At 43.8% G+C, this 13,120-nt stretch overlaps 1 protein-coding gene across 6 annotated transcripts in view; it reads left to right on the plus strand.

Moving 5' to 3' along the window:
- The window catches only part of LRP1 (LDL receptor related protein 1), a 518,071-nt gene that overhangs the window by 357,212 nt on the left and 147,739 nt on the right, over nt 1–13,120 (plus strand). For all 6 annotated transcript variants that reach the window (XM_060252267.1, XM_060252262.1, XM_060252264.1 and 3 more), the window contains 5 exons: nt 1,420–1,587; nt 4,749–4,931; nt 6,768–6,968; nt 9,529–9,774; nt 12,144–12,341. In XM_060252267.1, coding sequence (XP_060108250.1) covers nt 1,420–1,587; nt 4,749–4,931; nt 6,768–6,968; nt 9,529–9,774; nt 12,144–12,341 — 996 coding nt within the window. The remainder of the gene's footprint in view (nt 1–1,419; nt 1,588–4,748; nt 4,932–6,767; nt 6,969–9,528; nt 9,775–12,143; nt 12,342–13,120) is intronic.

Genomic DNA, 13,120 nt, shown 5'->3' on the forward strand with positions numbered 1-13,120 from the left:
TGAATCTCTCCTAAGGAGAGTGACAGCCTTCTAAATCCATTAATTTAAGCATCCTTAGAAGGGTGTAATTCTGCTTAGACATTACATCAGCAACCTCTGTAGATTCCCAAAGTCAAGGTTTAGAAGGGGCAGGAATGTCTTACATGGTGGGTTTTAGTCTTCTCGATAGGGATTGGGGGCTGCTTCTCATAATAACTACAAATGATAGCCAGGTCCTAAACATTTTTGCTAAGAAGCAATCTCCATGGGTTGGATCCAGATGACATTTTCCACTAAGAGGCAATTTCCACTAATGCCCCCTTCCTGTCGCAGGTTCCTGATTTGCCTCTCTGTGCTGTTCCTTGGGATTCCCTCTCCCCTGGAAACAGCATTTCTGGGAGGTCAGGGGACTGCAGCCAGAGGGGGAAAGGCAGGAAAGTTGCATTCTGCTGCTGATGTTATCAGAAAACAGTCTGGATCCATCCCTTTGTCGTCCATGTGACTTGCTTCCATGTAAGCATTCTTAGGATTACAGCTTCAAGGGACTTTAAAGAGCTCTAAAGAAACAACTCGTGTCTGTGCACTGTTTTTATGGAGTGTTCAGTACATGATGGTGTCAGTGCCCATTCAATTTACTTAGTTCAGCTGGCGACCACTTTGTTCATTTCTCTGTATGCTAAATTTTGGAGTGCAAACAGTAATGGCAGGAGGAGAAGCAGGAATGGAGATTTCAATTACTAGAACTGAGTAGTATTGCTGGTCCGTCTCTTCAGTGCGCGGAGAAGAAACTCTGATAACGCCTGGGCAGATGGGAGAAGTTTGATTCTGTTCACAGCCTTTTGAAGATAAGCCCTTCTGAAAACTTCCTGCCTTCAGTTAAAAATCATTGAGTCCCACAGACTTGGAAAACAGCATCCCAGTCTGACTTCGATCTGGTCAGAACCGCCCTGAGCCACTTGTGGGAAGGGCGGGATATAAATCCCGAATAAATAAATAAAACCATGCACACAAATGCACGCATACTTAAGTGTACATCATTTAATCACAGTTAAAACCCGCTAGAGCAATAGTTCCCCTTTTGCGTCACCCATTTTCCCCATGGTGCATGAGGTGATCTATGCAGTTTCTGTGTTTCCATTTTTCATTATTATTAGCAGTAATTTTTTTACTTTTTTAGCTGCTTTTTTCAGTTGCTCTCGGGACAAGGGGGGTGGAGCATGTTTGGCTGGACTGTGCATGGAATGGGAAGATTGCAGGCTTGCAGGGATCCCCTGGGCCCTTCTGAGCCGATGATGGCAAGTTGAATGCGTTCCACCTGCTCGCCACCTGCAGGAGGAGTTTACCCCCTCCGAGTGGCTTCAAGAGCCACGGGGGTGGTGACATCACGTCCTACAGGCTTAGCCATCTCTGAACCTCTTCTCTTCTTTCTCCTGCTTCCAGACAATGACTGCGGGGACAACAGCGATGAAGCCGGCTGCAGCCATTCCTGCTCCAGCAACCAGTTCAAATGCAACAGCGGGCGCTGCATCCCCGTACACTGGACGTGTGATGGGGATAATGACTGCGGGGACTACAGTGACGAGACCCACGCGAACTGTACCAATCAGGGTGAGGGTGCGAGGCATGCAGAGCGATTCATGCTCTACACACAAACCGCCCAGAAGGAAATTTGGCATCAAAGAAACTGAAAATTCTCTGCTCAAAGCAGAGAGTATAAAGGAATACACAAGCTACTGGAGTAAAATCTCTTCCCCTTGCAGTGTTCAGTTTGGTGTAGTGGTTAAATGTGCAGACTCTGATCTGGGAGAACTGGGTTTGATTCCCCACTCCTCCACTTGTACCTGCTGGATTGGCCTTGGGTCAGCCATAGCTTTCGTAGGAGTTGTCCTTTTTTTTTTTCCGTGGCAAAAATTTTTATTAGTAACATATGGTAGCAAAACTATATCTACAACTTATAAAAGCTTAAAATGAAAGAAAAAACTTTCTGCCCCACATCTTACTTTTCCCCCACCCCTCCCCCCGTTACTTGACCCCCGCCAGTGTTATTTACTTAAAGAAAGCAAATATTAAAGGTACCCTTAACTATTAAAAAGAAGAAAGAGAAGAAAAGAAGAAAAAAAAGACCCAGAAGTTATGTTCTTATTTTAAAAACCTTAATCATTATCAAAGATTGTCCAATGTCCTTTTATTTTCCACTCTTTTTCTACGTATCTTCTGAATTTCTTCCACTCCAACTTAAAAAGTTCCAAATCATAGTCTCTTAATTTTCTTGTTAATTTGTCCATTTCACTCCATGACATAACTTTTGTAATCCAATCCCATTTCTCTGGTATTTTTTCTTGCTTCCACAGCTGCGCATATAATGTCCTAGCAGCTGAGAGCAAGTACCATATTAAAGTTCTGTCTTCTTTTGGAAATTTTTCCATTTGTAATTCCAGCAGAAAAGTCTCTGCCACTTTATTAAATTCATATCCCAAAATCTTAGAAATCTCTTGCTGAATCATTTGCCAAAACATTTTAGCCCTTTCACAAGTCCACCACATATGGTAGAAAGAACCTTCATGCTTTTTACATTTCCAACACCTATCTGGCATCTTGTTGTTCATCTTTGCTAATTTTTTTGGAGTTATATACCATCTATACATCATCTTAAAACAGTTTTCTTTAATACTATGACATGTTGCAAGTTTCATAGAATTTTTCCACAAATATTCCCAAGATTCCATCTTTATTTCTTTATTTACATTAATTGCCCATTTTATCATTTGAGATTTCACTACTTCATCTTCTGTTGACCATTGTAAGAGTAATTTGTATACTTTTGAAATTAATTTCTCATTATCCCCAAGCAGAACTCTTTCCATTTCTGTTTGCTCCTCCCTTATTCCTTCAGTTTTAATATCATTCTCCACCAAACTTTTTATTTGTTGCATTTGAAACCAGTCATATTTATAACTCAGTTCTTCTGCAGTTTTCAGTTCTATTTTTCCACTTTGTATTTTTAGTATCTGATTGTATGATAGCTGTTTTTCTTTGGCTGTTTTAGCCGTTATCTTTATCACTTCAGCTGGCACTATCCACAAAGGTCTCCTCTCATCACCATATTTCTTATACTTCATCCATGCATTTAATAGATTACTCCTTATATAATGGTGAGAGAAAAGGCCATCCATCTTCTTTTTTCCATAATATAAGTATGCATGCCAGCCAAATTTTTTTCCATGGCCTTCCAACATTAAAAGTTTTTTTATTTAACAGCGTTATCCATTCTTTCATCCATACTAAACAAACTGCTTCATGATACAGTTTCAAATCTGGTAATTGGAATCCACCTCTCTCTTTTTGCATCTGTCAAGATTTTCATTTTAATCCTTGGTTTCTTCCCAGCCCACACAAATTTTGAAATTTTCCTTCGCCATTTATCAAACTGTTTAGCATCTTTCACTCGTAGGAGTTGTCCTTGAAAGGGCAGCTGCTGTGAGAGCCCTCTCAGCCCCACCCACCTCACAGGGTGTCTGTTGTGAGGGAGGAAGATTAAGGAGATTGTAAGCTGCTCTGAGCCCCTGATTCAGAGAGAAGGACGGGATATAAATCTGCAATTCTTCTTCTTCATTATTGTTGTGTCTTCTGTGCAGTCCCAGATGGAATTGTGCATGCGCAGGCCAGCTTGAACAGGCACAATTCCCATGTTCCTGCACAGAAAACACTTGATGAACAACAGTTACAGATAGGTGCAAAAATATTTTAGAGGGTGCTTTCGGAGGAGAGCAAGTTGCAGAAATTATAATCTGCCTGAGAAGGAGCTGCATAGTGGTTAAGAAGAAGATAAAAATAAGCTAGGGATAGTTCAGTTCCATATCTAGGGTTATGGAAATATGACTATAAGCTCCTTAGGTGGGGAGAGGCAACTGCTGGTAACAGTATCTTTCATGGACAATACCTGTGTACTTTGTTTCTACTTAGTGGGGTATGTATGTGCGTTTAACATTGAATTTGCAAACTGAACTTCTTCTAAATACAGATTTTGCACCAGATGTTATGTTTACACAACCACATTTGTGTGCTGCTTCATATTGGCACTGCTCTTGGCTCAGCCAGCAGGAGACAGATGCTCTCAAAGTTCCAAAGGCAGGACTAGGGGGTGACCATTCCCTCTGTGAGACCAGTGAAGGGTATCAAAAACTCCATGTTTAAAGAGTTTTGTTATGTTTTTATTCTGCTAAGTTCCCCTCCCCCCCACACACACCCCAGTGTCTTCTCACTCCTTCTTCTTGTAATTAAGTAAAGGAAGTCAACCTCTTTAGGTGCTCTCAGAAAAGAGATATATCAGTATTTTGAATAAATAAAACATGGGTCCTCTGCCCACATTTTGTGTTCTTGTAGCAGTACTCTCCCCTGCATCTGAGCCAGTCTGGTGTAGTGGTTAAGTGTGTGGACTCTTATCTGGGAAAACCGGGTTTGATTCCCCACTCCTCCAGTTGCAGCTGCTGCAATGGCCTTGGGTTAGTCATAGCTATCGCAGGAGTTGTCCTTGAAAGGGCAGCTTCTGTAAGAGCTCTCTCAGCCCCACCTACCTCACAGGGTGTCTGTTGTCGGGGGGAGAAGATACAGGAGATTGTAAGCCGCTTTGAGTCTCTGATTCAGAGAGAAGGCAGGATATAAATCTGCAATCTTCTAGAATCTTTGTTTCTCTTCCAAATGCGGTGTGAGCGTTACCCAGAGCAAAGCACCGTCTCTGACTGTTTAACTCGCTGTCCTTGCATTCCCAGCTACACGCCCACCTGGAGGCTGCCACGCAGACGAGTTCCAGTGCCGGCTAGATGCACTCTGCATCCCCATGCGCTGGCGTTGCGATGGCGACACCGACTGCATGGACTCCAGTGATGAGAAGAACTGTGAGGGTGTCACCCACGCCTGTGATCCAAATGTTAAATTCGGCTGCAAGGATTCTGGTAATTGGATTGTGTTATGTGGTGGAGACGAAGATAAAACAGAATTTCCTGCGGGCATAGAATCATAGAATGCCAAGACAGGGGTGTCGAACTAATTTGTTATGAGGGCCAGATCTGACATAAAGAGACCTTGTCGGGCCAGGCCATGTCAGGTTGGGCCATGTGTGTTCCTATTTAAGATTAAATAGCAGAGATATAGACTTTACAAAGACAAACACAGTTAAAGTTAAAAAACAAAACAAAACATGCTTAAAACATTAGCACTTGGTCTTAAATGTGCTTTCTTGTATCTCTCCCATGGGATTGAGGGAACAGGGCAAAGGAAGCTCTGGTTCTTTCCTTCCTTCCCCAGGGAATCAGGAGGAGGAGGAGCCTCAGCCTATAGAAGGAAGAGAGACTTGGCTCAGTAGTTGCACTGTGCGATTGAGAGAGCCTGGCAAAGCAAGCTCTCCCTCTTCCCCTCCAAGGGAGGAGGCTCAGCCAATGGAGAAAATAGAGGTTTTGTTGTGTAGCTGCTGTGTGATTGAGCAAAGCAAGCTGTGATGTGGAAGGAAACGAGATTCTGTCCCAAGCCACATGTTTGACACCTGTGACCTAAGCCATTCTCCAAAAAAGGTTTGGCTGTACTGTTCGAGCATCAGAACCCCAGTCATCTGTGCGGCTTTTGTGTGGGCTGTGGTACCTTCATGGCTGGTTTTCTGCCATGAGCATAGGTTATCTGAGAGGAAAAAGGAGTCTGCTGTTTCTCCAGGAGCTCTTTTGTACTCCCAGGTTTTATTGCTCTTATGGGGTAGGTAGATGGAGCCCTTGGGATGTGTGTGGATGGCCAAGGCTCTTCCCCTGGCTAGCACAGTTCTGCTTTGGCACCATGTAGTAATTCATCGATAGGGGGCAGTCATATCTTAGTAAGCGACATGTGCCCCACATGGTTTCCCTTGTGCATTAAGATCTTCAGTTGAGTCTCTGGTCTGTATCCCCTAACCATCAGACTAGTTATACATATAACAATTATGCTGAGAGTTGCCACACACACCTGCAATATAAATTTGGCTGTGATATACTACATCACCGTTCATGCCTGTGATCAGTGTTCCCTCTAAGCTGAGTTAATGTGAGCTAGCTCGCATCGGCTCACACATTTTTGTCTCCGCTCAGTAAGGAAGGCCCCAGAGCAAACTTATGTATGCAGTGGCTCACAACGTTAATGCCAGTAGTTCATGAAGCAGAATTTTTGCTCACAAGACTCCACAGCTTGGAGTATTGCCTTTGATAACTGTGCCTATTACTTGATTCATGTGCAGTGGAGTCTGGAACAAAAGTACTCTAGCTTACTAAAATTTATATATTTCTTATATCTTATTAAAACTTACATAACCTCAGTTTTCTTACATAAAACTTACATAACCTCAGCTGGCCCTCCCTTCCACTTTGAGTTCCCTTTGGGGAGAAGAAATAGGATGCAAATCCACCAATTAAAAAAAAAACATAATCACCACCATACTTTTGTTCTTGGGGCAAGTGTTTGATTTGAATTCCATTTAAATTGACAGCTTCCCTCACAGAAGCTGTATCATATATATTAAGATGGCTTTACCCATCCCAAGAAGTTGGAATGTTTGTGAACATTCTGTACCATTTCACCTGTTCAGCCAGTCATTTTTTTTTTGGAGTGGGGGGAGGATGGGAATTTTCACTGTCACAAAAACAGCATGTTTTTGATGCCTATTTTAGTACCTCAGTATCATGTTCTCTATATTCGAGCATCACATTTTTGCCAGATTTTGTGTCCTCTCTCTGTGCTGTTTCTAACATTGCTTTCCTCGCCTCACCTTGTAGCCCGGTGCATCAGCAAGGCTTGGGTGTGTGACGGGGACAGTGATTGCGAGGACAACTCTGACGAGGAGAACTGTGAGTCGCTGGTGTGCAAGCCACCGTCACACACCTGTGCCAACAACACATCGATCTGCCTGCCTCCTGAGAAGCTGTGCGATGGCAACGACGACTGTGGGGATGGCTCTGATGAAGGGAAACTGTGTGGTGAGTGTGGGACTGCCCTGGTTGAGGATGGCTGGATCTCTCCTGAGGGCCAGGGATCCCCAGAGCATTGTTACCAGTGCAGCGCAGCACCCTTCCAGTGACATATCAGAGGTGATAGTCCCTCAGTTATGAGTTACGAACCAAGCAATGAGAATATGCCCTTGAATATCTGAAATAACTGTGAAGATGGTTGCCTTCGAGAATGTTGTTGACTCAGTGTTGAAGGAAGTGTTTTACGCACCATCAGCCATCTCATATTAGGAATTAGAGAATTTCTGAGCTACAGGATACAAGAAGAGAAGCCTTGAGGACTCACAGAGGGGTGATCATTCCATCGTTCTCCACCTCTGCTGTAATAAGCCTTTTCTATGCCAGCCAGGTAATCAGGGATCTGCTCTTCTAGCAGGAAACTCAGCCCCCCTCTTAATCACCTGATGGGCTTTCGTAGAAAATGCATGGGATCAGGGGTGGAATTCTAGCTCCTTTGCATATTAGGCCACACCTCCTTGATGTAGCCAATCCTCCAAGAGCTTACAAAAAAGAGCCTTGTAAGCTCTTGGAGGATTGGCTGCATCAGGGGTGTGTGGCCTAATATGCAAAGGAGCTCCTGCTAGAATTCCACCCCTGCATAGGATATACTTTCTGCGCTAAGTCTCTCTCCCCTCCCCATTATCAGCTCACTGTGGCCAGGTTGCTGTTGAGGTTTCACAAAATCTTGTGGGCAGTTTTTGTTTAGTTCTGATGTGTACGCTGGCATGAACATATCCTACCGTTCCTTTCAGCAAAATCTGAAGCTTTTCTTGAGACCTTAAGAGCCACTGAAGTTGAGAGAACTTGGGCTGTTTGGTCTTAAGGAAGGCTTCAAATGTTGCTGAGTGATAGAATACATGCCGATGTTTCTCCTTTTTGAAGGGTTTAAAATTGGAGCGTTTGCAAATCCGAGTGTTCCCCCAGATTTGTAGAAAAAAATCACTTGCAGTTTGTGCATAGTCCCACAGTGTGGATTTTTGATCTCCACCCTAAGGCTGTGTTGAACAGTAGATATAGGTGGTTTTTAGATTGTCCCAAGAACTTGCACCACTTTCTGTGCAAATAAGTGAAATTATCTTTTTCATTGTACAAAGTATTTGGTTTAAAATGTCAATTTAAAAAAAATGTTGTGACCTGACAAACTTTACATTGGCCCAGGCCTTATGAGTTTCAGGGACCAACTTCATACTTTCTGGTCTTTCTTTCACTTTCCAAATGAGCCTCATTAAGATTTAGAAGTCTGTTTGTGAGGTGTGATCAGTGGAGGAATGAAACACGGCCTGTTACGTGGGCTTTGCTTGATTGTTCAGAACCAGATGCTGTTTGAGACCCAAGCTCTGCAACTCTTCAAAAATCAATGTAAGATCTATCTGTTTAGACAAGCTTTCAGCAACTCTTCAAAAATCAATGTAAAATGATCTATCAGTTTAGACAAGCTTTCAGATCTGTATGTGGAATATTCAGTAGGTTGATTTTTTAAAAAATCCATGTTCTTAAGATATTATTGATTATTTAGTGGGCTTTGTAACCATCTCTGAGGTACCTGGAAATGCAGAGTAAAAATCTAGAAATAAAGATCACACCTTACCACAATCTCTAAACTTCTTTCAAGAGTTCTTCATGCAACTAATAAGTGCAGCAATCATCTGAAGTGTTTGTTCCCTGCTGTGTGTGCTTCGGCCATCTGAACTGTGGCAGGTAGCAATCAAGTCTAGAACCTTCCAAATTGTGGCAGCCAGTCAGTGGCTTGTCCAGAGAATTTCACCAGGAGGCTTACACTTCACTTTCAGGAGAGCAGCGAAGGCTGCTCTTTTGCCCTTTTGGAATAGCTGCTGAACAAATCGATCAGGGTTTGTGTTGTGCTTTGAAATGGTCCTGTGGCTTTTTGCTGTGGGTGGTTCATCTTCACCTTCTGTGCAGTCCCACACTGGGGACCGTGCATGTGCTTCATGACAAGATCTTTTCTTTTTGCCATACGTGGTCTGCATGTGCGCAGTCCCCAGTGTGGGACTGCACAGAAAACCTAGATGAACATCAGGTACAGGTAAATGCTTCTTCTTCTCTGTTATAGAATCATAGAATCACAGAGTTGGAAAGAGCCTTGCAGGCCATCTAGTCCAAGCCAACTGCCCCATGCAGGATTATGTTGGCCCACTTTTATGTGCTTCCTTCTGCCATGTTCTATGGGAGATTTTTAAAAAAATACCATTCTTGGAGAGGCGCTGTACCTGTGGGTTGAAGGAATGGACCATGTACTTTTATCCTGTAGATTCTACTGTGATTTACATGCTTCTTACTTGGACCCTATATTGCAATCCCTGGAGGGTAAATCTGATGAAAGTGAGATAGACTTTACTAGCCTCAAATAAGGCTGAAACCATCGAAGCAGTGGCAAACTCCCTTTGCTTTGCTTACAGGAGAAGTCTGTTTAGAATGTTAAATTAACTAACTTTTCTGCTTCCTTTGCTACTGTTATGCCAATAAAGGTTCTGTGACTGTGACTCTCTGTTGTGTGTCTCATCTCCTACAGACCTGTGTTCTCTGAACAATGGGGGCTGCAGTCACAACTGCACAGTCGCACCGGGCGAGGGCATTGCATGTTCTTGTCCTTTGGGCATGGAGCTGGGCGCCGACAATAAGACCTGCCAGATCCAGAGCTACTGTGCCAAGCACCTCAAGTGCAGCCAGAAGTGCGAGCAGGACAAATACAACGTGAAGTGCTCTTGCTACGAGGGATGGATGCTGGAGCCTGACGGCGAGAGCTGCCGCAGCTTGGGTGAGTATAAGATGAGGCTTGCACACAAACATCGGTCACTTTGGATGGGATGGAGCAATGGGCATGCCAGGGCTTTTTTTGTAGCAGGAACTTCTTTGCATGTTAGGCCACACATCCCTGATGTAGCTAAAACTCCTCTCTCTTGCAGCTCTCAAACATCTGATGTTTATTCTTTGTGGCTCTTACATTAAGCGAGTTTGGCCACCCCTGGGGTGTAGCCTAGGACTAGCATTGTTAAGAGGAATTTTTTTTTCTAAAATCCCCCCCTTTTTTAGACATAGCCACTGATTCCTCTTATTCGCTTTTTCTTTCCAAAGACAAATTACTCTTCATTGCTCTTCTACTTCTCTTTTGTATGTTACACCTCTATGCACCCCTTCAACCCTTGCAGGGATTTTTGTAACTTCGGCCCTTGCAGGGATTTTAAAAATTATTTCTTTAATGTTGCACACCGCAGGCGTGGTGCTCTAGCAGGAGGACTGGAAGGCTTGGGAAGACATTGCCTGCCTTTGAGCAGCTGCAGAGTGAATTTCTTTTTTGCAGAACTTCCCTTCCTGCTCTTTTTCTAATTGGATATCTCTTGAAGCAAAACAGACTCCTAAGCAGTGTTCCCTCTAAGCTGAGTTAGCGTGAGCCTCCAGCTCACACATTTTTGTCTCAACTCAGGAAGGATGACCCCAGAGCACAATAATTTGTGCAGTAGCTCACAACTTTAATGCCAGTAGCTCACAAAGTAGAATTTTTGCTCGCAAGACTCTGCAGCTTAGAGGGAACATTGCTCCCAAGTTCCTAAAACGAGGAAAAGAAACAGATTGTTGGATTTCAGGGAGAAGCAGGGTAAAAAGCTCACCCAGTGCTACTTAACAGTGCTACTTAGGATCTTTCATACCTGTTGAACATGCAAGAAGGCTATCAGGTTTAGCCAAAGTCCTCCCCCCTCTTTTTTTGAGAAACTTAAATGGAGAATGAAAAGTGATGGGGGGAGAGAATGAAGTAAGTTCCTTCCAGCAGTGTTCCCATCCTTTAAGGACTTGCCCTCGTTCTACAGAGCTGCATTTGGCAGGCACCAGAAAGCCTGCTCTGTTCCCAGTGCCCCGGGGAGGACAAGAATTGGGGCAGGGGGCAGATTTTTAAAAATTGCATTTCATTTGCAGCAAGCCATTTCTTTTTCTCATGCTGAAGAATGAGGCCCATCAAGTTAGGGTTCTGGTCAATCGACTGTGGGAAGCAATGTTCATGCAAACCAGGAATGTGAATTGGGAAAAGGAAAGCGACCTCATGGACAATTTCAATATAGCAGTTATCAGGGCTTTTATCGAGCAGGAACGCAGTTCCTGCTGGCTTGGTGTTGGGGTGTGGCCTAATATGCAAAGGAGTTACTGCTGGATTTTTTCTGCAAAAATCTCTATATAAAACAATGGTGATGCTAGGGGGTGTGGCCTAATATGCAGATGAGTTCCTGCTGGGCTTGTTCTACCAAAAAAAGCCCTGGCAGTTATTAAACTCTGTAGTTAGACAATGGTGACGACAAGCCAGGAGGGCTTGTTATGAAGGAGGGGCATCAGTAATTTGGAAATTCTGCTTCCCCACCTAACCCCTCCAGAGTTCTATAAACGATCAAGGATTTGAGTAAGCTAATTTCACTATTTCCTCCCTCCCCCACTACTTTAATCAACTCTCCAATCCCATGCTTTTTGGAATGCTCTCAGTCCCTATTACACCATTGCCCAGGAGAAGGGGCTGTCTTTTGATTCATTTACAACAGGGATGGCCAAAGAAATATCTTCCACACATATTGTGTGGGTCTCGGAGCCTCCCACAGCTGGCTTGGAGAAGGCATTTCTCTGTTTAAATTGCTTTGCCAAGCCAGCAAGCAGCTTGGAGATTGCGTTTAAAGTTGCTTTCTTCCCACCTCTCACTCCCTCTCCATCTTCCTTCCTTCCTTCCCTCCCTCCCACCCACATCTGATGTTCATGTCTTGCAGCTCTCAAACATCTGACGTTTATTCTATGTGGCTCTTACGTTAAGCAAGTTTGGCCATCCTTATTTGCAAAGTCATATCATTCTACATACCTGAGGAATCCCCTTCTTTGTCTATAGTTGGACCTGACTGTGCTTCTTTTATGATTGGCATTGGGAACCTGGCACTTCAGTCATATTAATGTTTGTTGCGAGAGAGGTCTGAGCTAAGTAAGGCAAATACCAGGGCTGGGAAAAGAAGCACGCTCTAAGACCTAGAGTTACAGCCCTTTCTGGTATTGGTTTTTTTGAAGCATATAGGATTGCTGTCAGAACACAGCTTTGTGCTCAAAGACCCATGAAAGTGTGATGGTGGGGGACAGTAATACACATCTCCTTCTTGCTTTCAGACCCCTTTAAGCCTTTCATCATCTTCTCCAACCGCCATGAGATCCGGCGTATCGACCTGCACAAAGGAGATTACAGTGTCTTGGTGCCGGGCTTGCGGAACACCATTGCTCTGGACTTCCATCTCAATCAGAGCTCCCTCTACTGGACTGATGTGGTGGAAGACAAGATATACCGGGGGAAGCTCCACGAGAACGGAGGTGAGCTTTCAGGATGACCACAGCAGGGGCATAAAATGGAGCCATGCTGCGTTTCTCTGTGTTCTTTAGGAGGGGACACGACACATTCCTTTCAGATCAGGGCTTGCTAGTGATTACAAGAAGGAGTGCTTCTGCTAGGTTCTTCCCTTGCTGATATAAGCATCCAAGAAGCATCCAAGAATTATTCCCCAGCAGTGTCAGTCTTCGCTTAAATTCTAAGGACAAACAGTTCAATTAGGTTCGCACAAGGAAAATTACATGTGACATGCAAATGTTTGCAGCTGTACCCCTTTGAGCTCTGCTCTGGATGGCCCAGATTAGCCTGATCTCATCAGATCTTAGAACTTGAGTAGGGTCAGCTCTGATTAGTGCTTGGAGACCACCACAGAAGTCCAAGGTCATTCTGCAGAGCCAGACAATAGAAAATCACCTTGGAAGTCTCTTGCCTTGAAAATACTATGGGATTGCCATGTCAGCTGTAACTTGACAGCCCCCCCTCTCCCCCCCCCCAAAAAAAGTTAGAAGATGCAGTATTTTAATATTTCTATTTTTATGCCATGCCTCTGCATTATGAACACAGTCGTAGGCTTGTCAAGTGCAAGCATTGTAGATTTGTTCATGATCTATTTATTCTTAAAATAGTTTATATTCTTCCTTTTCTTGTGGCTCAAGGTAGCTTGCGCATCACAGCCAAACACTTCCCATTTGAAACAAATAGATTAAAACCCCTCACTTCCAAAAAACATGCCTGCAGTTCATATCTTGTGAAAAGCCCTGGC

Source organism: Heteronotia binoei, chromosome 13, assembly GCF_032191835.1.
Source record: "Heteronotia binoei isolate CCM8104 ecotype False Entrance Well chromosome 13, APGP_CSIRO_Hbin_v1, whole genome shotgun sequence".
NCBI classification, from domain to species: Eukaryota; Metazoa; Chordata; class Lepidosauria; order Squamata; family Gekkonidae; genus Heteronotia; species Heteronotia binoei.